Source organism: Eublepharis macularius, chromosome 2, assembly GCF_028583425.1.
Source record: "Eublepharis macularius isolate TG4126 chromosome 2, MPM_Emac_v1.0, whole genome shotgun sequence".
Taxonomy (NCBI): domain Eukaryota; kingdom Metazoa; phylum Chordata; class Lepidosauria; order Squamata; family Eublepharidae; genus Eublepharis; species Eublepharis macularius.
In genome coordinates this window covers 73,822,188-73,849,396 of record NC_072791.1, presented here as the reverse complement: position 1 = coordinate 73,849,396, position 27,209 = coordinate 73,822,188, and the positions used below count along the sequence as shown (strand labels likewise).

At 43.2% G+C, this 27,209-nt stretch overlaps 1 protein-coding gene across 1 annotated transcript in view; it reads left to right on the top strand.

The window, feature by feature from the left end:
- Window positions 1-27,209, top strand: part of GALNT16 (polypeptide N-acetylgalactosaminyltransferase 16) — a 116,025-nt gene that overhangs the window by 8,285 nt on the left and 80,531 nt on the right. Inside the window, exon 2 of the mRNA XM_054972534.1 lies at window positions 7,971-8,069. Within this exon, the coding sequence (XP_054828509.1) occupies window positions 7,971-8,069 (99 nt within the window). The remainder of the gene's footprint in view (window positions 1-7,970; window positions 8,070-27,209) is intronic.

Here is a 27,209-nt window from a genome sequence, read left to right as displayed (position 1 = left end):
ACTGTCTCTTCAAATCTATGCTAGTCCTCAAATGATCCCCAAATTAAAGGTTGCAAGGATTACAATAGCCTCTGCATCGTACAGGCCGACTCTGAAATGTCTATACTATGATGTGTTTGAGGCATGGAAATACAACAATTATTCCAGTTAACAAAAACAAGATATTTTAATACTTGTTTAAAGTAATCAATTTTATTAAATCATTATGAGCCATACACATCACATGCCTGTAGAACACGGTTGGTCTTCCAAACTGTTCCTCCAGACAAAATTCAGACTTCAAGACAAATTGAGATTAAACAGGCGTTTTTTGGCATTGAGCTGTGCTTGCGCTCTCCTCATGCTCCTCCCACCTTCTTCCTCCTCTTGTATGCAAATTGGAACTTGATTGTCTGAGAGGTTTTCAGTTAAGCTCCACATTCAAATGAAGGAGGTAGGTGGAAGAAGTGAGGGGAATATGTGAGCATTGCCTAACACCCGTAAGCCTCTGTTGAATCTCAGTTTGTGTTGATGACTGAATACAGATAAAAACATAGCAACAAACAGAGCAGTGTCAGTGACTAAGAAATAACAAAATATTAGAGTAGCACCTGTTGTTTAGAGGTAACATATACTTAACCATTACAGAAGAGTTCTTTCTACATGAGGACTCTTCTGTTAAGCATGTTAAAAACACAGTTAAAATTGTGGATCCCTTAACATTAGCACGATATTCCACCTTAACAGTCTTCATGAGCAGGCATAGAAAGGAGGTAATTTTAGTGGCACCAGGCCCTTGTCCAGGGGTGAGCAGCACACTGGCATAGCATAGGGCTTTTTTCCAGCAGGAACGCGGTGGAACGGAGTTCCGGCACCTCTTGAAAATGGTTACATGGCCGGTGGCCCTGCCCCCTGATCTCCAGACAGAGAGGAGTTTAGATTGCCCTCCATGCCATGCAGTGCGGAGGGCAATCTAAACTCCCCTCTGTCTGGAGATCAGGGGGCGGGGCCACCGGCCATGTGACTATTTTCACCAAGGGTGATTTAAACTTTAAAAAACTTCCTCCTTGTTCCAGTTGACCCAAACTTACGTCATTGTGCGGTCCTGAGTTCCATCACTGAGTTCCACCACCTCTTTTCCCAGAAAAAAAGCCCTGGCATAGCATATAATTGATTCAAAGCGGCCTGTTGGTTCCTTCCAGACATGTAAGAAGCCTGGTTTGCCTGGAAGATTAGCAGGAGAGGAAATTGGTAACATCTGAATAAGGCCTGGGTAATTTTTGCAGGTAACTCAAACCTAGTCTTGGCCAGAGGCATAAGATGAAGGACCAGACCCAAAGGGCTCCTGGCTTATATGGCCCTTTGTGAGCCATGCCAATGGAATCAGCACCTGCTCAGGATGTCTTTGGGGCTCATCACCTGTTTTATGTTTGTAATGGGGGCCTGTTTAGGTATAGTTTTTCTTTAAAATTGCATTGTTTATGTATATTTTACTTTGTAAGCCGCTTTGAATCCCCGTTGTGTAACAAAAGTGGAATCAAAACATTTAAATAAATAAATACCTAGTCTGGGGAAGTAGGAGACTTCCAGTGACTTACCTGACATTGTAGGTAGATTTATCCAGCTGTGTATTTATCCAGATAACACTGGTCAGGACTCTAAACTGCTTTCAGAAACAAGTGTGAAAATGTTCTCCAATGCCTGCTGCATTGTTCTTGATATTATTTGAACTAGCCAAAGAGAACATGTTATATACAAAATCTACAATGTCTGTGTATTGTGTGGCCTTAATGGCATTTTAAAAGGATGAAAGAGAGAGAGAGAGAGAATGTGAAATTAGTGCAATAATATATATAATATGCCTTGTGCCTGATCCTAGTTCTTCCACTTACCCTTCATCAAGGCTTCTTTATATGCCCAGAAAGTGCAGTAATAGGCCTCCATCACAGTAATAAAATGTAACATGAAAAAAATAGTTGTCACTTAGAGCCATCATAAAATAATAGCAATGAACGCTGGGATAAAAAATAGTAGCAGTTTAGTAATAGCCATAAAACAATAGTAATAAACGTTACAGTAATATATAGTTCAAATAAGTCATGGCTGGTTATCTTTCTTAGCTCTTGGGGAAAGGAATTGTGAAAGTAGCCTTGATTGGCCAAATATACAGCTGCTGCATGCCCCGTAGCCCTCTTGCAGTGGCTTCCAGTATCATTCCTTGGCTGTGACTTGTTACAGGAACTCTGTTGTGTCATTAGTATTTTGCGGGGTTGCCGAGGTGTTTTTCATTTGCTGAAGAGTCCTTTCCGTATGTTGGACCCCAGAACTTATTCGGCATGCTGGTTCCCATCACCTAGGCTTGCCACGTGATGGTGGGCAAACTCGCAGTGCTTTGATCCTCTGCCTGTTGATGTGATCAGCGAGAGGTGGCAAGCTGCCCTGCAGTTGCCTGCCAACCTGGGCAAACCGGTGGTGTGTGTGTTCCCAGCTTGTGAAATAACATCACCTTCCGAAGTGATGTCATTGTACTGTCTACCATACTTCATGAATTGGCCTTGTGCAAAGCGCACCAGCATTCCTGTAACCAGCACAATGACTGGATCCTAAGCTTGTATACTAAGAAGTAAATTAAATTGATTTCAGCAGGACTTATTCCCTGGTAAATGTGTTTAGGAGCAGCATTTACTCATTTATTTCATCTATACCCTGCCTTTCTACCAATGGGCATCTTTCGTGATCCTGAGTGTCCCTAAAGTTGGGGGGGGGGGGTAGAGCAGTCTGTCATGCATGGGCCACAAGTGTGGCTGCCCATTTCCCTGTAGCTCTGCATTTCCCAGGCACCTTCCAGGCTTTAGGATTGGACTGGAGAAAAATAGAGACGAAACAGGCACCAATCACTGTCAGGGAGGCAGAGCTCCAAGAAAGAACATATAAAGCCCTGCACAGAGTGATCTTTACTCCCTGAAGCTGAGCAGTGAGTTGATCTCCTGCCCCACAGTGGGGTGTCTGGCCTAATAGGATCAATCATTGAGCTATTAACAGGAACTAAGTAATGCAGTCACGTTAGGGAACTTTGCTGTTTTCCAGCCAGCTTCTTTCTGTGTGAGTTTTGCCCTGTGTAGTTCTGGTGTCCCTGTACTCATCCCACCCTATTTTTGTAACTTTTATTTAACTGTTACAGTATTGAGGTTGAGATGCAGGCTGCCTGGAAAACCAGTCCCTGGGCTGGACTTGAATGGCAGTCGAGGAAGATCATGGGGGGTGGGGTGGGGGTGGAGCTGGAACAGCCATGCTCCTTGTCCTCCCTGACAGGTCAAGACCTGCCTGAAAGGGAAACGGACATGTGTGGCAAGAGACCTGGCCCTGGGCAGGCCCCAGCCCAGTCTGCCACATTCTGGGAAGGTGTCCATGGGGGGGAGTGGCGGTCGCAGCTCCACTGGCACAGGTGCCGCCCGCAGGCAGATGATGCATGCCCCTCCAGCGAGAAATCACTCCTCATCTGCCTCAGGTTGGTCTGATCCTGTGACGGAGACAGCCAAGGGGCTGAGCACCCACTACCAACAGGGAGTTACGAAAACCCAGTCACCCCGACCTGCGGCCGCACTTCCTCCTCTGCCGGGGGGATGCCCAGCTGAGGGTGTCTGAACAGAGCCCCCAAATGGAAAGCTGAAGCCCCCCCAATGGCTGTGTCAAGGGTGGTTCCCTGGGCAACTGTCTTCGTGACCAGCGGGAGGAGCTGCTGCCCCCTCACCAGCAAGCCTCACCTGCAGAGGCTGGTGATCAGGAGGGTGCAAGTGAGGGGAGGGGGGCAGCTGGTGCTAATGAGCAAGCCGGGGTGCCATCGCCCCAACTCCTTCTTACTGTCAGAGCACCCTCACCTCTTCTCAAGCTGGGGCTCAGGTGTCAGATAACCTGCAAGGAAACTTGGGTGGAGTTTGTTAGTCTGACATTCTGGACTAGGCGCTTCCTCTCTTGCATGAGTGCAAAGTCCCCTAAGTGCACTCGTGCCCCACCACCATGAGCACCCTCTCCTGCCTCATGCTCTAAGTCCCTGCAGCTGTAAGTCCCCTTGGCAGGGAGCAGCTGGGCAGAGCCTCCAGCTGCCTGCCAACTTACCTGGTTTTATGGGCGCTTCACCCAGACTTTATATAGGCCACCTGGTGAGCTGTTTGAGTGCACGGAGGGGGGCTTGGCCACCACAAGGGTGCATGTGGATTGGTCCCTAATGTCCTCCTCCCCACTCTCATCAGTAAAATAGGAATTCTGGCGTGAACCCATCCTGAGAATGTTTCATATATTTCTACTATCAAGTCTAGACACTGAGAAAGCAGGAGATCAAAGTTGAAACATAGTAATTCATGGAAGCGAGCAGTGTACAAGGCCAGAAGCACTGAGAGCTTCCCAAGTCGTTAGATAAGACACCTGCAGCTTCAATAAGCCTGTGAAAGCAAAGCAGTTATGGCACTGGCAATATGACATCAAGTTATAGCATTAAACACTGGTTCAGAACAACAGGTCAGCATCAAGTAATGGCATGGATGGGGCACAGACATGGCACCTGCAGTAGTCACCATTCTATGTACACCAGGCCTCATGGGCGGGGCGGGGCACAGGAGGGGCGAGCCAAGTTTTCCCATTCAATGGGGACCTATGGGCTACACCACCTTTTTTTGCAGTGTATCTTTCTGCCACTGCAGGGGGCGTGCCCAGGCTGGGAGTGGCTTAGGGAGCTGACTAACTCCTGACCTGCCCCCCACCTTCCCCCTTTGGTGCCAGTACAGGAATTTATGCCACACTTATGCCTCCTTCTGGCTGCCTGTCGTGATTGCTGCTGGGCCGCAGCGGGAGTGCGCCTTGCCCAGCCGCTGGTGGAAGGGGGGGGGGATTACAGCCGTGTAAGTCCGAGTTATGGCGGTGTACCTTTTCGTCTGCTCCCTAAGCGCTTTAATCCCTTTCAGGATTCCTCCCTTTCATGATTGCACTGTTAGAGTGAAAGGTGAACTATAAATACAGTAAATAATAAATAAACAAACTTAAGAGGAGTTATTTATTCAAGGACTGACTGGCTGGACCACATTGACTTATAAACAAAGGGGCATGAATAAGCAAGGGGGGTACTGGGGGCAGACATGGTCTCCAAAGGAGAGTCCTGGAGGTTGTCAGGGTTAATGCATCTGACAAAGAGAACTGTGATTCTCGAAAGCTTATGCTACAATAAAGTTGGTTAGTCTTAAAGGTGCTACTGGACTCTTTTTTATTCAAGGAAGTTATCCTTTATAAGTAAACAGATTTTCTGAATATAAAAATAACTGTTCTTAAGTACTAAAATGTACATAGTTCCTTGGACTTGGCAACAGGATTATAGATGTTTCTGTTGGATATTAGAAATACATTATCTATTTATTCCTTTGAACCCTCACCTTGAAATGTGGCAACTCCACCTAGTAAGAAAGGCTGGTTGTAAGCCTGGATTTGAGAGTTATAGGGGTAAAAATGGCCTTGGTTTCTTTTGAGTAGAGCCACAGCAGAAGTAAGAAAGCAAAACTCAATTCTGCTCTCAAATAAATTGTGTCCACACTCAAGTCAGCCAGTTAAATGAATGATGAGAATGGGAAACTCACAACCTGCCCTCAGAACATCTTGAGTGAGAAGTGGCTCTTAGAAGTAGTGGGGAAAACCACTCATGAGCCTTTTGAAAATGGCGTGCTCTTTACTGTTTATGCCTGTTGAGACTTGCACTCTGGCAGAGTGACCCTCTTTTAGATAGCTCTGCTGCTTTGCTTTAATGTCCTGTGAGAGGCAGAGCTGTGAATGAACCATGGCTTCTCCCTTTCTCTTTTGATGTGCCAACATGCTGTATAATAAGAAAATGGGATTCCATCCTTTTCAATCAATATATCCTCTTGTTTTGCTGGAGAGAGAGCAACTACTTTGCCCATTAAGTAGCAAAATGGATGGCAAATTACTTTTGAGAAGTCCTGGAAGCGTGAAAAGCTGTACTTCAAGGATGTCAGATTTTTTCCAAGAGGTGTCTTCCAATGCAGGTACCATATGACTTGAGCTTCCATAATGAGTAACTCAAACAAAGTAAAACTGACTGGCTGGACCACATTAACTTATAAACAAAGGGGCATGAATAAGCAAGGGGGAGACTGGGGGCAGACATGGTCTCCAAAGGAGAGTCCTGGAGGTTGTCAGGGTTAATGCAGTAATGCCTTTATTGCATTAACCACAAACCATTAAAACTAGTGAGAAACAGGATTACAGATATCCTTTTAGGTTGCACTGTGGACTGCTGGATAAAAGAAGAAATATTCTAAATCAGTGGTGACTTATGCTGAGCCATGTAGCTGAGATTTCCAAAAAATATAGAAGTCCATGCAACACTTTATTGACCATGCTGAAATTCTAGCAAGTGCATGTCCTCACAGGCATACTCCCAAAGGTATGATAAGGCCAGAGATAGAACAGCTGCAGTACTTAGTTATTGATACCAGTGGGAAAAGGAGCTGTTGGTCTGTGGAGCTCCTGCCACTGCAGCTTGATTGACAAGCCAAAGGTTGGGGAAGCAGGACGAGGCAAGAAATGACTTCTGCCTGCCTTCAGTTCTTAAACCAAGCAACAAACATGGAAGTTAAACCCAGCAGCTCTTGCTTTTCTTGGGGAGAGGTTGTGGCTCAGTGGAAGAGCCTCTGCTTTGCATGCAGAAGGTCCCAGGTACAATCCCTGACATCTCAGGTTATAAGGACCAGGCAGTAGGTGATGTGAAAGACCTCTGCCTAAGAGCCTGAAGAGCCACAGCCAGTCTTGAGTAGACAATGCTCACTTTGAGGGACCAATGGTCTGATTCAGTATAGGGCAGCTACATATGTGTTTTCACGTGTGTTCTCACATAGGATGAGTGGATAACAATATCATTTCAGATTCTTTCAAGAACCTGTATATACTTAAAATTTCTTTGTTTTAAATGAGTGTCCCATTTTCAATAAGAACACCACACTGGAATTCTGGCAAGAAGTTGGTCAGTTTAAAGGTTGCCCATGAAACTTACATGGTGAACAAAAGAAATATTTGCAGTCAAGTGAATGAATTCCCTTCCAGCTGCACAAACGCTTAATCTCCAAGAAAGAGAGAAGGACCTTTTCAGTTCTGTGATCTGATTAATATCATCTTACTTGCCCAATAAAGAGCTTTCCCATATTACCTTCCTGCTAGATTTATAGTGAAAAATATGGTTTACTTCCATTGAGTTATCTTCTGCTGGAGATAGAGTTTGAAATTAACTATTTACTGTGTGGATTTCCTCGATCGCATTGTGAATTTCAATGGCTTAGGGGGTCTAAAAGCTCACAGTAAGATAATTGATATCCTCTCACTAAGTTATCTCTGTGGATGGGGTAGAAGGGGCAACTGTAACATCTGTGTGGCCTTCCCAAGTGCTCCCTGCTCCCAGAAAGCAATGCTAACCTAGCCACTATGTGCCTCCAATGCCACGGTGTGACTTCTGCCAGTAACAGCATGCGCCTCTACTCCCTCTTGGTCACTGCTGAGCCCCCTCACTGGGAGCATTGGGGCTGTGCATCAAGTGCTATTTGTGTAGCCTCATGGATGGCTCCTGTTTCTCTTTTCCCACCAGCCTTATGCTCTTGCACAGAACAAACATATAGTGGATTCTGAAAATCTGGATGGGTACCATCTTCTTTCTTAATAGAATTTGAAACAGACATGCTTGTTAACTGGTGTTACTGGCAGCTATAATCCAATGGATATTAAGCACTGCTGTCAGCATTGCCAGCATGTGATGAATTGCACTCGTGTAAAGAAGCTATATGGGGAAAGTGTTGGCAAGACATCAGCATTCAGTTATCAACTGCTTGGTAAATATATGCATGAGAATCCATGAGCCTGGCAGAAGACAGGAGGCTTTGTTTTATTGGCAAATGCACCATTTAGATGTCTGCACTGATGAAAACTCTTCTCATTTGTTACAGGTGCACCTCTGTGCACTATCGGGCTGACCTGCCAGCAACCAGCATCATCATCACTTTTCACAACGAGGCTCGTTCCACTTTGCTCCGCACAGTGAAGAGGTAAAGCACACGTTTGGCTCTTAGGAGGGAGAGGTTGCCCTCCTAAGCATACTTAGGGTATGCTAAGCATACTTACGTGGAAGTAAATCTCACTGAAATCAATTAGTCTTATGTCTGAATAAACAAAGATTAGGTTATTTATAAAGCTGCTATCCTAAGCACACTTACTAGGAGGAAATATTTGGTGTATAAGGACCGTTCGTTGGAGCTGCAGGGTGGGGGGCATTCATTCTACCCAGTTCATCTTCCTCCCTTCAGGTTGCTGCCTCTCTCTCACTCAGAGCTTTAGGTTGGTATTTCCTCCTTGGATTCTGGCATCAAGCATTTAAATAGCCCGTTAGACTGCCTTGTGAGCCTTGTTTAGATCCCATTTCCCTGGCAACTGGAGATGCAGTGGGCCTTTTCCAGGTCCCTTTAGGACCATTGGCTGGCTGCTCTGGTCACCAAAAAGGGACCTGGACAGCTGAGTGAACTGCTTTGTCATCTATTAGCACCACCCACTTACTTGATCTCATCACACCTGTGTCTGGTGGTGTTCTCCTTCTGGTTGACAGCGGTTATGTCAGGGCCAGCAGCTGCCAGTGGGACTAGCTCTGGACACTTTCCTCCAAGTTATAATGGTTATGGTCTAGTATTAATGATTTTTTTCAAAGGCGCCTGTATTAATACAAATCAGTAGGTTAGTTGTTCATCAATGTTTTCTCATGCAGAAGCAACCCATGTGATTTGCTCTGTGTCTCATACACCCATCTGTATTCCAGGCAGTGTTCGTATTTGGACAGTTACAACACTGGTGCAGGAAACTGGGGCTAAAAGAAGTTTGTTTTGTTTACAACCTCCCAACTTTGTACTGGCAAGCAGTTCTCTGTTAAAAATTTTTTTTTAAAAAAAATCTCTCAATGAATCCTTTATAATCATCAGCTATCATCACACCAAACAGACTCATTTTAGCCTTCTAAGCATTTGAGGTACCTGAATTTCTTCTATGAAACCAATTATCTGTTTATCAGTAGCAGGGAGCAGTGCAGGGCATTTAAGCAGGTGGGTAGGTATAGTGATTGAAATCCATTAGTGCAATAATTAAAAACAGGCTTATTATTAGAAGAACAGATTGTTCCAAATGCAGATATAAATGAAAAGACGATATTTCTACAAAGCTTTCTTCACCCTGGGGGTCTATTTGCATGAGTTACAGAGTTTTAAGGGTCCATTTCCCAAAACCAGGTTCCAGGACATAAGAGGGTGACCCACCAGGAGCACCAAGCAGATTGTTACCTAAATTCTAGAACCCTTTCCTCAAAGCAGCACTCCCCAAAAATGAAATTAAACCAATCTGAACCTTGAATAACCCAGGTACTAGATTCCAATTGTTTAACTGAAGAATGAAATTTGGCATTGGGCAAAAGTGGGTCCATATATTCAGGCTGTGTAGACATTCCACTGTTAACTCAAATGTCCAATGTACCTGACATGTGTGATCACAGTTTTGTGTGAGTTGGGAAAGACGTGGACTTTCCGTGTGGGTACAGCTGAATTAAGCAGCAGATGGAAAGGAGAAAGGAGAAAACAGGTTTTGCTGTCTAGGCAATGAGCAGTGCAGTCCCTATAAGAATCACAGAGACTTGCATTCCTCACAATGGAGTTTTGCCCTTTTGAACATCAAAGTTTGTATGTCAAGCTAGTCTGTATAAGCTTGGTTTATCATGGAGCAATTCTGATTGAAGTGTACAGCTTGAGGGTCCACAAGGAATTGCAGGAAGGGGCAACAGTTTGAAAACTTCACCCCAAATCCACTGTTTTGAACTCCATGGGGCCACAACAGGCAGATTTCTCATCTCCCCCCCCCCCTTTCCTTTAGCTGACTCTCAGCTGCTCTCAACAGTCTGTTTCCTCTGGAGCATTTTCAGATCTCCTCAAGTCATTTTAAAGTGTTCCCCCACACTTTCTCTTTACCTGTGAAGTCATATTTTTGTGTATACCTGAGGGTCCTCTTTGTGCAGCTTCTGTCATCTGCTCAAAGGAGGCTTTAAAGATCCTCATCACCTTTATCATTCCTAAGTGATTCTTGGGAAAAATATCCCTGTAGCTATGGTGACTCTGGCCATGGCAATTAATACAGATGTGAAAACACACTTGGATGCTGAGCAACAGAATTAATTACAGATGTTTCTGTTGGATATGAAGAAGTCATGGATTTTACACTCATTCTTTTGAAGTTCCACCTGGAAATGTGGCAGCACTGCCGAGGTAAGCAGGTTACAGTCTTGATTTGCCACCTTAGGAAGGGGTAGATTTGTGATGTCACCAGGCAGTAGCCAATCAGCTGTGTATACAGTGGGCTTTTACTGAGAAAAAACAGCAAGTTTTCCTTGAGTTCCACCCTAGAGAGGACAAGTGTGCATCCTGAGCACAGTTCCCCTTCGTATGGAAGCCTGTATGCATCCTTGGTCTGGCTGCTTCTGTTTTGTTTTATTTTTGTAGCAAAGAAATGTTCGCAATTGCCAGTTATTCCAATATCTTTCTAGGCCAGAAAATACAGTAAGACTGTTTACACTTTGTTTTTCCTGAGAAAACATCCCTGCTTTCTTTGTGATGTTGAAAAAACCACTCAGAGTGTCCTTTAAGCAGTCCACCCAGTCAGGGTAATGCTTTCTCTATGGATGCAGAGGTGGGGGAGGGGGAGAGAGAGAGAGAGAGAGAGAGAGAGAGAGAGAGAGAGAGAGAGAGAGAGAGAGCACGTCTCAGCTGGAAGGCCACTGAGGGTACCTCTGGCAGTGATGCATTATTCATTGGAACTAGTTTTCCTCACTCCAGGTCTCGGGGTCTTGCAGAAAACTGCTTTGTGAATAAATAACAGGCTCTTTCAAGTGCATCTGAGCTGAGCTTCAAAAATACAAGGATGGTTTTGCACAATAGTGCAAGCAGAACAAATCTCTTGCAATCAGTTATTGGCATTCAAAAGGCTGCAGCTGGTGAGTATAAAATGTTCCCAGCTATAGGCAGTTTCAGACCAGGGCTGGACATGCCCAAGACATTTGTATTCCTTTCTCCTGGCAGAAAAACAATAATTTGATGACTCATCGTTTGCTGGTTTTTAATGACACCCAGAACCTGCACCTTCAGGCAGTTGCTTTGCTGTATTTCAAAGTAAGACCAGCCCTGAGGCAGAGGTACTGATGGTACACATATGCCTGTAGCTGCTTAGTTCCTAGCAAAGCTGGCTGAACTATTCAGGACTCAACAGTGCAACGTGATACGTACTATACTTCAATTTGTAGGCATTGTCCCTAGTACATCATTTCTAGAATAATGGCAGGCATCAGGCCTCAGATCCACCTAAAGCTCCGTCTCCTCCCTCGTTGTTGTTGTTTATTGTTTATAATTCACTTTCAATTGTCTAAAAAATTCCAACTAGAACAGGTCTCAGTATTGCTAACATCTCTAACTCCGATCAGAAACTGGTTACACTTGGCTAGGAATAAAAGTGGTATAAAATCTTTCCCATTCCATAGGTTCTTGTCTTTAATTCTTTTCCTGAATGAATAAGAACTGGTTGGTAGCAATGGCTTACAGGCATTCGGCAGATGTACAAGATCAGTTGCTTCATTTCAGCATTCCAGACTTGTAGCTTAGCATTTACAAGTGGCTCTGGGTCTGAACCCCAGTGAACTTCTGGTTCCAGTAAATTCTCATATGGCTCAGAAGGTCCAAATCTTTTCCCATAATGATAAAGTGTAAATAATTACTGTACAATAATTTATAGGAGGAGTCAAGGAGGAGTCAATGATAAACTTGTGGGGAATAATCCAAATGATATCAGCCAGACTTTGCATTGATAGAGTCACAGAGCAGACCTGTGAGCCTAAGGTTATGGTTGAACGAGATGGGGTTCTGCATTGTATGTCAAGCACAGGGTAGAATCAGGAAAATAATATGGCACTTTGCTTCTGGTGCACAAGGAAAATGCCCCATTTATTCAATGAGTTAGGTAATCCTAAAATCATGGCAGCACTGAACAGGGACATACATAAGATTCTGATGCAATATTATTGCAGCATCCCTTGATAGGAATGTCAACTCTGGGCTGGGAAATTCCTGGAGATTTAGGGGTGGACCCTGGGGAGGGACCTCAGTAGTGTATAATGCTATAGAGACTCCTTCCAAAGCTGCCATTTCCTCCAGGGGAACTGATTTCTATAGTATGAGATCAGTTGTAATTCTGAGAGATCTCAAGGTCCCACCTGGAGTCTGGCAATCCTACCCCCAGAAGATAAACATGTCTGTGGCCTGATTTATACCTTTCCTAGAGTGGTGTGGTTGCCAGTCTCCCATGGTTGTTCCCACAGTGGTTCTGATATGGTAGAAAACCCACATATTTAGGGAAGATTATGTACTTACATACTGTTCAGGCAACACCTGCTCATTAGGAGGTGTTTCACTAGGATGATACGTAATCACTCAGACTGTTCTAACCATGTGGGTTAAAACTTTGTATATTATCAGAAACTCTGGGATTAACTGCAGGATTGCAACACCCCATGCCATTCTAGGTCTGCTAAGTATATGTTTCATGTTCAAATCAAACAAGCCTAAGTGATACAGTCCTCACATTGGAGAAAGGTCTGCAAAACACAAAGTTTCCTGTGGATAGGGATGCCAACCTCCACGTAGTGGTTGGAAATCTCCTGGAATAACAACTTCCTGTGCAGAAAATGGCTGCTTTGGAGGGTAGACTCTATGGCATTATACTTCACTATGAAAATAGAGACTACTGAATCAGATTTGGTATTCTGAATTCAAGCCACCAAAGTAATTTGGTTTAATTCAGCACCCCAGATAGCCCCCTGATTGATTTCCACATAGAGAATAATGGCCAAATTAAACTGACGTTCTCAGATTCAGCTGAACCAAATTAGAAAATTGGTTCAGAATTCCCAGAATTCTGAATTTTTGGGGACTCTAGAATACTGAATCTGGATTTCCTGATTTTTTTTGGCACCCCTACACTGATGTTCTTCCTCTCCCCAAACCCAAGCCACCCAGGCTCCAAGTGTCCAGGAATTTCCCAGCCTGGAGTGGGCAACCCTAACTGTGGGGACTGTTTTCTGATATGGTTAATTGTTGAGTGTGCTTGCAAACAAAGGCTTTTCCTGTGTTAAACAAAACAGAGCATTCTATAGACAACCTTTCTGTCTGAGGCAGATTACACAATATTTTTATTTATTTATTGGTTTCATTTATACCCTGCCTTTCTCTCCAATAGGGACCCAAAGCAACTTACATAGTTCTCCTCTCCTACATTCTTCACAACAACTCTATGAGGTAGGTTAGGCTGTGAGTGGGACTGGCCCCAGACCAGCAGAGTAGAGATTTGAACCTGGGTCTTCTAGATCCTCGTCTGACATTCTAAACATTATACTAACTACACTACAGTTAGATAGTATAAGACAGCTAATAAATAATATAATAGGACTTGGATTACAAAAATTAGAAATCAATGCAAAAAATTACCAGACATAGCATATAAATAATGTACAAAATGGAATCACAAAAGTAGAAACAATGCAGTAAGAGCAAGATAATACATGCAGTAAACATTGGAATCTACTACAAACCTGTTCCTTTTATAAATATGCCCTCCTGAATCAGCCCATTATATTATAGCCCTATTCCCTTTATAAATATACCTTCAGAAGGCTTTGCTAATATAGCAGAAGAAACAGTTCTGCAGATATGTGGTTCTAAAGCCAGGAAGGCTATTTGTTCCACAACATTATGTATCTGTTCCACAGTATTATATATCTATGTATCAGGCTTTTAAATCCTTATCTTTCAGGCTCCTTAGCTGTTTTGACCTTGTTGTTGAGATTGTATAAGCAGAACCTTCCCTTCTGCTCAGGTTTGTTATTTTTGGTTTTCTGGTTGAAATGGAAAAACTCCAATGCCATTTTTAAGGTGCTTGAGGTAACCCATGTATCTCAATAAAATGGTTCTGAATGCACTAAGCTGGGCATGAATTATTACTGTGAGTATAATTGCTGCCTCCTACATAGCCAGTGCCCCAACCACTAAGTGATTACTGTAAAATGCTATGGGGTACATGAAGTATGAAAAGGACTGTTCTGTTCCAAGTATAGGCTTCTTGCAAGCCTGAACAGGACTGCAGCAAAATCAGGCGAGTGGGTGGGGTGGGGAAAAGTCATCATCTGCCTAGCTGGCCATGCTTTTGATACAGAACTGCTTTCTTTCCAAAAGAACAGCAGGTGGATTAGGCCTTCTATGACAATTAAGGGGCTGATTTGATTTTGATTAATTAGCCATTCATTTAGCACCTGTTGACAATTACATATAATTAAATTGTTATAGCTGATTACAGAGTTGTTTCCCCAAACAGAAGTTTAATGTCACTTTGGGGAGTCTGATTGACGAGTAACATTAAGGCCAGAATCATTCAAATCGCCTAATGAGTTTCTATGCTCGCCTTTAGTGGTCCTTGAAATACCCTGGGACCTCTTCTTCAAAGGTGGTGAAAATCAACCAGTCTATTGAACTCCAGGGGATACCGGTTCTTTTGTAGTGTTTCATATCTGTATTTGGATCTATGCTTGTTTTCAAATTGCTGCGATCTATACTCTCTTGTATTGTTTATTGAATGTCTCAGCCATTGATTGTATTGACTTATACTGAGTAATCCACCTTAAGTCTCAGTGAGAAAGGAAAACCATAAATAACATAAAATAAAAAATAAACATCCAGGTAGATCTAGTGTAGTGGCCAAAAGCCTGAGCAGAATCGGGAAATCCCTGGCTCAAAATGCAACTCTGCTGTGAGCTCACTAGGTGGTTTTCAGCAAGCCATTCTCAGGCTTAGTCCTCCATCTACAGTGGGGATGATAACAGGCTGATTTCTCTTGCAGGGCTGTTAAAAAGATTTGAAGACTTTGAAAGGCTTTATAAATATTTGCTCATATTATTTAGTTACAGTAAGTAAGAGGATGGGGCTCAGTGACAGAGCATCTGCCTTGCAAGCAGGTTGAATGCCTGATGTCGTCAACTAAAAAGATCAGGTAGTAGGTGATGTGGAAGCCAGTAGGAAAAGAGGAAGACCTAAAACAAGATGGCTTGGCTCAATAAAAGAAGCCACTTCCTCCTGTTTGCAGGATCTGAGCAAGTCTGTCAACGATAGGATGTTTTGGAGGTCTTTCATTCAGAGGGTAACCATAGTTCAGAGGCAACTTGATGGCACATAACACACAGTAGGTGATGTGAAAGACTTCTGCCTGAGTCCCTGGAAAACTCCTACCAAGTATTGACCTTGACAGACCAATGCTCTGACTCAGTGTAAGGTAGCTTTACGGGTGTAAATGTATTGATCAGAGGTAGAAACTGAAGTATGGCTCAGCTCAGTTCTTTAGCAAATCTAAAAACAGCTGATGAGTCCTTTAATTGTTTTTTTTTCATTTTTACTATACTGCCAGTCTCCACATTTTGGAAGGTTCAATAAGTGATATCTTCTTTGTACACGTGTAGATTTGAAGCCCTATGCACATGGACTATATCATGCCTGTGTTTTGTTTTTGTTTTTTTAAAAAATTTTTATTGGATTAGATTATAATATCATTCAGTACATTCATTACCCCCTTGTAAGTCTATTTCTAACCCCCTCCCTTTCCTCCCCCCTTTTTAGTTGACTTCCAACAGTTTTCCAACCCTTAGTCTATTTTATTACTTAATTACTTAATATCTCATATACCCTATTAAACACACACTTAAAACTCTTTTCTCTAAGCTTATTAAATCTCTACTAAAAATATCTCTATATCTCTATGGTACAAGTTTCCCTTTAAATACCTCAGGTAAACCATATATTCTACCTAAAATAATGCTAGCATAATCATATATATTAGCAATCAAGATATTAAAAATATAACATTACATCCATTTTACTTTCCAATTATCTAAACTCTTTACTTTCCACAATCCTCCTGATTCTAATATTAACTTACACTCTAATATTCTATTACACACCCATCTTTTACTTTTTCTTGTTCTGAGCTTATTTTAAGTCTATAAGGTAACTGTTATACTCAAATGTCTATTATATACTCTTTACTTAAACTATATATTGTACATAATATCTAGCTAGCTTAATCTTATATATCTTATGTATCCATAGTAAAACATCTATTATTTAATACTCTATAATTTTTACTTTTATCATAACCCCAATAGTAGCTTAGATTTCTATAATTATATTCCCCCTTTCCCGGTAAAGTCACTTCTCTCTTCTTCTTCTATTACATTTCAATAATTCTCAAACTGCCACAGTTCCCCTTTCACGTCCCATTTTTTTTCTAGATATTGTTTCAATTTCTCCCAATCTGCATTAAATTGTCCTGGATCAAGATCTTTAAGTTTTCTTGTCATTTTGTCCATCTCAGCCATGTACAGCAATTTATAAATCCAATCTTCTGTAGTTGGTATTTCTTGTACTTTCCATTTCTGCGCATATAAAAGTCTTGCTGCTGTAATCATGTAAAATAACAATGTTCTATACTGCATTGGGACATCTTCCATTCCCAAGTTCAGTAGCAGCAATTCTGGGTTCTTATTTATTTGGGTTTGCAAAACCTCATTAATTACTTCAATTATATCTCCCCAGTATTGCTTCGCTACCTCACAAGTCCACCACATGTGGTATAATGATCCTTCATGTTTTTTACATTTCCAGCATTTATTCGACATATTAATATTTCCTAGCGCAATTTTCTTTGGTGTCAAGTACCAACGATAAATCATTTTGTAGACATTCTCTTTAATACTTGTACATGTTGTAATCTTCAAAGTCGTTTTCCACAGGTATTCCCACGCCTCCATTATTTCTTTGTGAAAATTTATAGCCCACTTCACCATCTGGACTTTTACTGTTTCATCCTCTGTAAACCATTTAAAAAGTACTTTATAAATCCTTGAAATTTCCTTTTTACCTTCTTGAAAAATTACATCTTCTAATTCTGAATTCTCCATTCTTATTCCTCCTTTCAAACAGTCCGAATGGTAAAGATCTCTGATCTGTCTATATTGAAACCATCCATAACATGGAGACAGCTCTTCTTCTGTTTTTATTCTCAATTTTGAAAATTCTACTCGAGTTATCTCCTTGTAGGTTAAACATTGCTGCTCATTATCAACAGCTCTCGGATCTATTACTTCATACGGAACCACCCAAGAAGGAGTTCCTTCTTGTAGGTAATTTTTATACTTCTTCCAAATTGTGAAGAGGCTTCTCCGGATATAGTGGTGTATAAACATAGAGTCTGCTTTTACTTTATCGTACCACAAATATGCATGCCATCCAAATGTTTTTTTGTATCCCTCCAAAGCCAATAACTTGCGGTTTTTCAACGTCATCCATTCTTTTATCCATGCCAAACATATTGCTTCGTGATATAGTCTTAGATTGGGCAGCTGCATTCCACCTCTCTCTTTAGCGTCCTGCAATACTTTCATTTTCACACGAGGTTTCTTGCCTGCCCACACGAAGTCCGATATTTTCCTTTGCCATTTTTCAAATTGTTTGGAGTCTCGGATAATTGGAATTGTTTGTAACAAGAACATCACTCTTGGCAATACATTCATCTTTACTGCTGCAATTCTTCCCAACCATGACAAATTCAACTTATTCCATTTTATCAAGTCTCGCTCTATTTGTATCCACAATTTCTCATAGTTATTCTTAAATAAGTCTATGTTTTTCACAGTTAGTTTAATACCAAGATATTTCACCTTATTTGTTACTTCACAGTCCGTTATTTCCATTAGTTCTTGTTGTTTCTGTTTAGTCATATTCTTACATAGTATCTTTGACTTCCTTTTATTTACATAAAATCCTGCCAAATCTCCAAATTCCTTTATTTTCTTCATTACCTTTGGCATGTTCTCAATTGGGTCGTCCACAATTAACATTATATCATCCGCAAATGCTCTGACCTTGTAGGAAAACTCTTTTATTTTTATTCCTCAGATTGCATCATCTTCCCGTATCTGAATCATCAATATTTCCAAAACCAAAATAAACAACAATGGTGACAAAGGGCAACCCTGTCTTGTACCTTTACCTATTGTTAATTTTTTAGTCACATCATCATTCACCACAATTGCTGCACTCTGGTCCCTATAAATTTCTTTCACTGCTCGTATGAACTTTTCTCCCATTTGCAGCTTCTCCATAGTGGCAAACATAAAGTCCCAGTTCAAGTTGTCAAATGCTTTTTCAGCGTCCGCGAAGAAGAAACCAACTTCTCTATCACAACGCTTGTCATAGTATTCAATAGCATTTATAACTGTCCTTAAGTTGTCTTTGATTTGTCTATTTGGCAAAAATCCAGCTTGCTCCTCCGCAATAAATTCAGACATCCATCCTTTTATTCTCTCAGCCAAAATCTTCGCAAAGATTTTGTAATCATTGTTCAGCAACGAAATTGGTCTATAATTTTTAACATTGGTCAAATCCTGTCCCTCCTTAGGAATCAATGATATATTAGCTTCTCCCCAAGTATCGGGGATCCTCTGATCTCTCATGACTCCATTAATCACTTCTTTCAGGAAAGGCGCCAGTTCATTAGCCATTACTTTATAGAATTTAGCTGTTAGTCCATCCGGACCTGGTGCCTTTCCTAATTTTGTTGACTGAATTGCCTCTTTTATTTCCTCCTCGTCACTTCCCTATTCAATTTTTCTCTCCAGCTTTCAGAAATTGCAGGGAGCTTCATCTTTTCCAAATATCTCGTTATAGAGTCTTTATTCACTTCCGTTTTTTGGTACAGCTTTGCATAAAATTTAAAAAAAGCTCTACTAATGGCTGCCTGTTCCAAATATGTCTTATTCTCCTCACAAATTTTATTTATGATTCTCTTCTCTTTTCTTTTCTTCAGTTGCCATGCCAAATAATCCTCTTTTCTTTTGTGCAGTTCCTGATTTCTTATCTTCATCCAAGTTGGTAACTCCATTGAAGTCTCCAGCTAAAATTATCTGATCATAAGATAGTTCATCCAGTTGTTTTCCCAAGTCCTCAAAATTTTTTTCTTTTGCTCCATTAGGTGCATATATTCCAATCACCAACACCTTTTTTAAATTCCACATAATTTCCACTGCTAAATATCTGGCTTCCACATCGCTCACTACTAATTTTGGCTGTAATTCTTCTTTTCTATACAACACCACACCTTTTTTCTTTTTTTTTTGAAGCAGCCACAAATTCACTTCCCAATTTTGCATTTTCTACTACATTAACTCTTTGCTGTGTGGCTTGCAAGTTGTTTTGTATTTTTTCCATACCTTTCGTCAGTTCCGCCAGTTCCTTCTTAAGTGTCTCTTTAAACTCTTTTGCCATCTCTTGTATCATATCTTTAACTTCTTTGTTTCCTTCTGAAACTTTTTTATCCAAACTTTCAATTGCTGCTTGCCACTCCTTTTTCGACATTGTGGGGCTAGGTTTGCCTCGCTCCCACGAGTCCGCTCTTTTTCTTAACTCCGTGGCGTTTAACTTTATATACTTTTACTTTTAAAAGTCCCAAATTTGATCTATTCCTTTAAGAAAAAAAAAACCACATTTACACAGTCCAAAATGTCGGGCGTCTTTTCTCTATGGTTATTTCAACTATACTTCTAATCCAAGATGGCCTACTTCCTCTTCCGCTGAAGCCACGACCTTTCCCTTCTTCAAAATGGCGATCTTCTACTTCCTGTCACATAGAAAAGGCCGCTTCTCTCCAGCTTCTCTATTGTTCTGACATATTTCCTGTTCCTCTGCCACACACAGCAGTTCTCGTGATGTTGAGACTTTCCCACAGTCCACTATCTCTTACTCTCCGCAGGTATGTAAACAATAATCAGCTTTTCTCTACTAACTCCGTTATACATAGTCCTTTTAAAAAAAAATTTCTTGCCGGAACTTCCCCTTGTTATAATCAATCTGTGGCAGTTTTTAAATTTCCTTTAGTACTTTGTTTCTTAAAGCAATCTGTCCCGTTTCAAGAGATAGTAATCTTTACCTTCTTAGTCGTTTTCGCGGGTTGTAATCACTGTTTCTATATTCAATTCACTTCAAGTCCCCTTGTCCCTGTATGAAGCTTGGGCATGCAGGTCTTATGCCAACCAAATTGGCTCCAAAACTGCTGTAGAGATCTTGGCAAAACCTTTCTTCGGGTGGGACCTCAAGGGACGGGAGAGAGTCCATTGCGCAGGACCCCCCCTCGCCTGAGATCAACGTGCCCTCAGGTTCTTGAGCGTTCTCCGCCTGTTCTCCACCTGAGAACAGTTGGCTACAGGCAAATCCTCGCCCCTCTAGCCTCCAAAACAGCAGCCCGGACAGCTCAGCTCTTAGAGCTGCATTAGACCTTCATGGATCCCAAACCGGAAGTCTTCATCATGCCTGTGTTTTGTACAGCACCTAGCAAACCATTATATATTAAGGAATAGTAATATTTACTGTTTTGATTAGTGGAAGCTGGAAGCAAACTGATGATAGAATTAATTTGCAGGCTGCCTGGGGATGCCAGGCAACCCGCTTTGGTGGGCAATTGCCTATCTCAACCTTGGTTCTTGCTGCCACTTGATACAGTGACAGGAAGAATGCAACATCTCTTCTGGCTGTGTAACTGCCATTTTCCATAGATCTTTGGTGAAATCCTAGAGTTCCGCAATGCAGCACTCTAATTTCTGGTTATGCAGCCAGAAGTGGCCTCACAGGACACCATTTAGGTGAGTCACTCTCCACCACCACAGTCTCCTGGGGGTTGCCAGTCTTCAACTAGCAATTCTAAGGCTGCCAGTTGATTAATCAATTTATTTAAAACATTTCTGTGCTGCCTTTCCATCCAATTTAGAGTCTGCAATGTGATGAACATTTCAAACACTAAAACATTTCAAACATTAAAAAGCATTTAAGATACAAGTATATGTACAGTATTCAAAACAAATAAAGCAAAAACCGCCAACAAGGAAAGCTAATAAGAGTTAGTGAGGGAATGCCAAAGAAAACAAAAATCTTCATCTACTGGTGGAAGACACTGATAGAAGGGGACTGACAACTCTTCCTGTGAAGGGAGTTCCAAAATTTCAGCACTGTGACTAAGAAGGCCTTCAGTTGCCTGAGATCTCGGCATCATATAGGAGAAGGTGCAGCAACTGATGAGAGTATTTGAAAACCTGTAGTGGTTGACCTTGCAGGATGAGAAAACAAAGGCCACTCATTCATGGGTGGATCTGTTGACCATCAATAACTTGGTGGTGAGTGACTTGGAGAGAGAGGACTTGGAAATGCTATCTGTGGGACAAGATAGTTGGTGTTATGTTAGCAGCTCAGGATAGGGAGCATTGAACCCCTGTCAGGGAGCATGCTATTGAGGGGGAGCAGAAGATTATCTATGACTATTGTATAAGAGATCCAGTTGTAAATTGGATTGCAGAAATTAAAGATGATCAGGTATGTCAGATATGATAGTGACATTTACTGTTGGTGAATACTAATGTATTTGTGCTCTATGAATCACTAATACTGGCAAGGTAAACATAATGAAGGTTGATGAAGTATTACTACATTATTGAATAATTGTTTACTGCTAAATAACACTTGCGATATTTCTTACTCATATTCCTGTTCTTAAAAATGGATGTCATGATCTGGCTGTGCCAGAAAGGCCTAGCAAGGCCTCAGAAGCCTGTTACAGTGGGAGTAGGCCTGCCTACAATTCCCAGGAGCCCCTGGGCTGTTTTGGCGCCCTTTTTGGCCAATCAGAACACAGGGGGCTGGTGCTATATAAGTCTGGGAGAAAAAAAGCCTGTGTTCTTTCTCCCAGGGAGCAGGCCAGAGGAGGTTTCTGCTAGGGGGAGAGGTAGGTACTTTCTCATCCAGGTAGGGTGAGAAGACAGGCCTGGCAAACAGAGGGACAGTGAGTTCAGTTGCGCTAGGGCCTTTTGTTTATTTTACTTTCACCCATCTATTGTTGCTAAGGCACCTTGTTTGCTTGTTTGTTTGATATTAACTGACCTCCTTGTAAATAAATCTTTTTGTTTGTTGGGTCCTCATGCCTGTTTATTGGCCAAGGTATGGAGGTCAGAAGGGTTGGGAGGGTACTCTGGGTCTTCCCAAGGGACCCTAAATCCCAGAGTGGTGGCAGCATAAGGTGGCCTACCCCAGCTGAGGCATGATATGGTGGCTGTAGCGGTGGGATGGACTGATTTTGGACCCTGATAAGGCAGAGTGACATTTGGCTTTGATGGGAAAAAAACATTTTTTTTTGCTTTTGGCTTAAGGAAGTCACATTTGCTGAAGGTGCTTGCAAGACCAAGTAAGGGTCTGGTAAAAGTGTGGTGAAAGAGGTGTTTTATGTTTAGGGGTTATTTATGTTTTAGCTGTCAGGTCAACTGGATAGTGAGGCTAGAATAGGTAGTGCATGTGCCTCCGAACTGGGAAGACAAAATCAGAGGATGTGCTTGTTCCTAGAAGCAAGACCCAAGCAAGGGCTGCTGGGCCCATGTCTGAGAAGGAAGAGACAGCCAGAACAATGGAGCCCCCAAGTGAAGAGGTCTTGCGTCTCCAGCTGTAACTTAAGCAGGCAGACCTTAAACTAGAGAAAATAGACCTGGAAAAACAGAGAATGAGGCATGAGCTTGAGATGGCTAAGCTCGCAAAGGGTCTGCCTCCTCCAGATGCCACAGTGAAAGAGGACCATTGGAAGTACCCCATGTACAAGGAAGGCGAGGACACCGAGGCCTTCCTGTAGAATTTTGAACAAGTCTGCATTGACTACAAGGTCCCTCCTGAGCACTACATGGAAAAACTGAGTCCGTACTTGAGTGGTGTCCTGGCTTCAGTGTCTGGCCAGATAGAAGGCAAAGAGAGAACAGATTACAAGCTGTTCAAGCAAAGAGTGAGAGAGAGAGAGTGGGATTCACCAAGGAAGGGGCCCGAAAGCACTTCAGAGAGATCAGGCTTGAAGGTAAAGAGTCCTACCCACAGTTAATACACAGACTGGGAAAAGCCTATGACTTGTGGGTAGAAGTTGCAGAAACCAAGACCCTGGTTGATGTCAAGGCACTGATGTGCATTGACTGGTTCCTGAATCTTCTTCCTGAGCACATTTGGTGCCTGCTTGTGGACAAGAGTCCTTCTACCCTTCAAGAAGCAGGCCAGTGGGCGGAATGACTGGCTGAAGCCTACAGAGGGCAGAGGTACAGCATTCATCAGGACTGGCATAAGAGGGAGTCTCCTAAGTCCCTACCCCAGTCCAGAAAGCAGCCAGAAGAAAAAGGACAGCTGTCCCAGCAACCTGTTTTCCCAAATGCTGGCGGGAAGTCGCCCCGGCTTCTCGGTGGAGAAGAAGGTGCCACGGTGCTTTACGTGCAACTAGTTGGGCCATTTTCAGAATAAGTGCCCCGAAGCCGGGACTGACATGCACCACATGATCCCAGAGAGGCCTCCAATTACTTCGCCTGCATTTGATCCAGAGTATATTCCCCAGCACCATCAGAAGAAGGTCATGGTGGATGGCTGTGAAGTTGCTGCTTGGTGAGATAATACTGCTTCTCTCCTGGCTACCGTGCATCGCTCTCATCGATCCCAAGTACCTTCTCCTGGGAGAAGAAAGGAGGATAAGGCGCCTGCACGAAGCAGAAGGTATTGTGCTGCCCGTCGCCCAGATACCGATTACCTATGAAGGTCGGAATGGACTTTGGAAAGTTGCTGTGCACGATTATACCCCAGTAGCCATGCTTGTGGGAGAAGACTTAACAGAGCATGTGCTCCAGGAACCAGAAGAACACGAGCTAAGGTCTATAGAACCTGAGGCCGAGCCAGAGGGAGATGTGTACATGCAATTTCTGAAAGACTTTGCAGACATTCCAGAGGAACTTGGCAGATGTGCCGGAAACTATGTAGGGGTGTTAACCCGCAGCCAGACTAAGAAGCTGCAGCCAGCTGAATCTGCACCAGTGACTCCTCCAGACGTTGTGGCAACACCTAAAGAGGTAGAGTCTCCTCCAGTGACCTTGGCTGCTTTCCAGAAAGAGCAAGAGGAAGACACAAGTCTCGAGGAAGCCTGTGAACAGGCATCCCCTCAGTGCAGTCACCCAATCCTGGTTCGTGATGGGCAGAGGCCTGCTGTACCATGAGTCTTTTCGACCAGATGACCAGAGTGACTGGAAGCCGCATTGTCAGTTGGTGGTACAGGTCCAACATCACCTCTAACTCATGAACCTTGCTCATGATCACCCTGGCAGCCATTCGAGCATAAAAAGAAGCAAAGACCAGCTGAGACAGCAGTTTTATTGGGAGGGGATGGCAAGGACATTGCCAGGTTTGACCACTCCTGCAAGGTATGCTAGGCTGTGGGGAGGGCCCTGGATAAGGGTAAAGCCCCACTTCAGCCTCTACCTTTGATTGGTACCCCCTTCCGAGAGAGTGGCTATTGATGTGGTGGGGCCTTTGCCGAATAAAACCCTGAGGGGGAAACAATATATATTGACTCTTGTAGACTTTGCAGCTCGCTGGCCAGAAGCTGTGGCTCTTAGCCGTATCGATGCCAATGCTATTTGCCAAGCTTTGGCAAATATATTTGCAAGGGTGGGTTGGCCCCTAGAGGTTCTCACAGATGCTGGGACCAATTTTCTTTCGGGGGTGATGGAGAGGCTGTGGCACAGCCACAGGGTTCAGCACTTAGTGACTCTTCCCTATCATCACCAATCAAATGGGTCCCTCCGGGAGATAATTAAGAAGTTTGTAGCCGCCCATTCCAACAACTGAGACTTGGCTTTGCCTCAGCTCCTTTTTGCCTACCGGGCAGTTTCACACCCCAGCTTGGGATTCTCCCCATTCGAACTGGTCTATGGAAGGGAAGTCCGTGGACCTTTGGAATTGGTGAAACACCACTGGGAGGGTTCCATACCTTCCCCAGAGACTAATGTTTTGGACTTTGTGGACAAGCTTCAGAACTACCTAAAGGAAGCTTTAATGCTAGCCCATAATCAGCTGCATGAAACCCAAGGTAAACAGAAAACCTGGTATGATAAAAAGGCCAGGCAGCGGGTTTACCAAGCTGGTGACTTAGTTATGGTACTGAAGACTATAAAGAGCAATAAAATTGACATTTCCTGGGAGGGGCCTTGCCAGATCAAGGACCGCATGGGGGAGGTGAAATATGTAGTCCAGTCACCAGACACAGACCTTCCTCCCCAGGTTTATCAAGCTAAATCCTTGAAGCCCTATCATTCTCGGGAAGTTATTGCTTGCCATCTTATCCCAAAGCTGACAGAGGAGTTCGGGAGTCCTGAGGACATGTGCATGGGACTTCCCAGTGATGGCAGGGTTGAAGAGCTCACCTACTCTCCCTTACTGTCTAAGGACCAGCAGGAAGAGGCTAGGCAACTGTGTGGTGAGTTTGCAGACAATTCTCCTCTTGACCAGGTCACTCTGCAATTGCAGAACACTCCATCTTCACAAGAGATGAGCCACCCATGGCTGAAAGAGCTCGCAGAGTTCCCCAAATCCAGCTGCAAACCATCGAGAGGGAGCTAGAAGAGATGCTGGCAGCAGGAATTATCAGGCCTTCCGAAAGCGCCTGAGCATCACCGGTGGTGCTGGTAGGTAAAACGAATGGAGAGATCTGGTTTTGTGTTGACACAAGGCCTGATTGATATCCAATGCCTCACATCGAAGACCTGCTGAACCAGTTGGCTTCAGCAAGGTACATCTCCACCTTGAACTTCACTCAAGATTACTGGCAGCTGGAGCTTGATGAGCAGGCCACGGAACGGTCTGCCTTTGTGATTCACAAAGGGCTGTATGAATTTAATATACTTCCATTTGGGCTCAGAAATACCCCAGCAACCTTCCAGAGGTCTATTAATAAACTCTTGAGAGGACTGGAAGGGTTTGCTGTGGCCTATTTGGATGACATGGCTGTGTTCTCTCAAAGCTGGGAGCAGCATTTGGAGCATCTTCACCAGGTGCTGGAGAGAATCAAGGAAGCCGGATTTACCTTAAAGGCAAAAAAGTGCCAGATATGTTTAAACTAAATAACATTTGGGACACAAGATAGGGATGGTTACCGTCTTTCCTGGGCAAGCCAAGGTTGAGGCTATCCAGGATTGGCCAGTTCCCAAGGCTCAGGTCCGGTCTTTCCTTAGGTTGGCTGGCTACTACCAAAAGTTTGTCCCTGACTACAGCAAACTGGCCTTGCCACTGACTGAGCTCCTCGGCAAGAAGAAGCCAGAGAAACTGCAATGGACAGAGGCATGCCAACATGCCTTTGACAGTCTGAAGAACTCGCTGGTGACAGGACCAGTTTTGAGGGCTCCAGACTTTGACAAACCCTTTGTCCTCACCACTGATGCTTCTGAACTTGGAGTGGGGGCCGTTTTGTCACAGGAGGGGCCAGATCAGGAGCAACATCCAGTTGCTTTCCTGAATAAAAAGCTCATTGAGCAGGAAGCTGGCTGGAGAATCCCTGGGAAAGAGTGTTATGCTATTGTTTATGCCTTGGGGAAATTCAGGTCATACTTATGAGGCCAACATTTCCTGCTTCAAACTGATCACTCTCCCCTACAGTGGCTTCAGACTGCCAAATTAATTAATCCAAAACTCCTGTGGTGGAGCCTGGCCATGCAGGACTTTGACTTCAGGGTGGAGCACATTGCAGGCTCTGGGAACAAGGTTGCAGATGCCTTGTCCAGGAGAGCCTGCAAGGATGGGTAATCTTATGTGGTTCAATTGTTGTAGGCTGGAGTAGGCATGCCACACAGCCTCCATTAATTGCTCTTTACATTTCTACATTCCTGATCTCCTGGTCAGTTGGCATGCCACACGGGAAGACTCAGGGAGTAGTTTAAATGTGTAACATTAAGTCTCTCACCATTCACAGAGCACAATACTCCCATACGCTCTAAGTAACATTCTCCTATGCTCAGAGGCTCATGATGTACCTTTCTTTCCGTCATGCTTCCTAGATAAGACAAAAGTCTGAACACTTAGTTGGCTGAGAATGGAATGTGTAACTTGTAACTGTTGTAATAGCCATATTTGGGCATCCGGGAGTTCCTGAATACAAGTGAATAAAACTCTCGCCTCCATGTTGGAGGGACA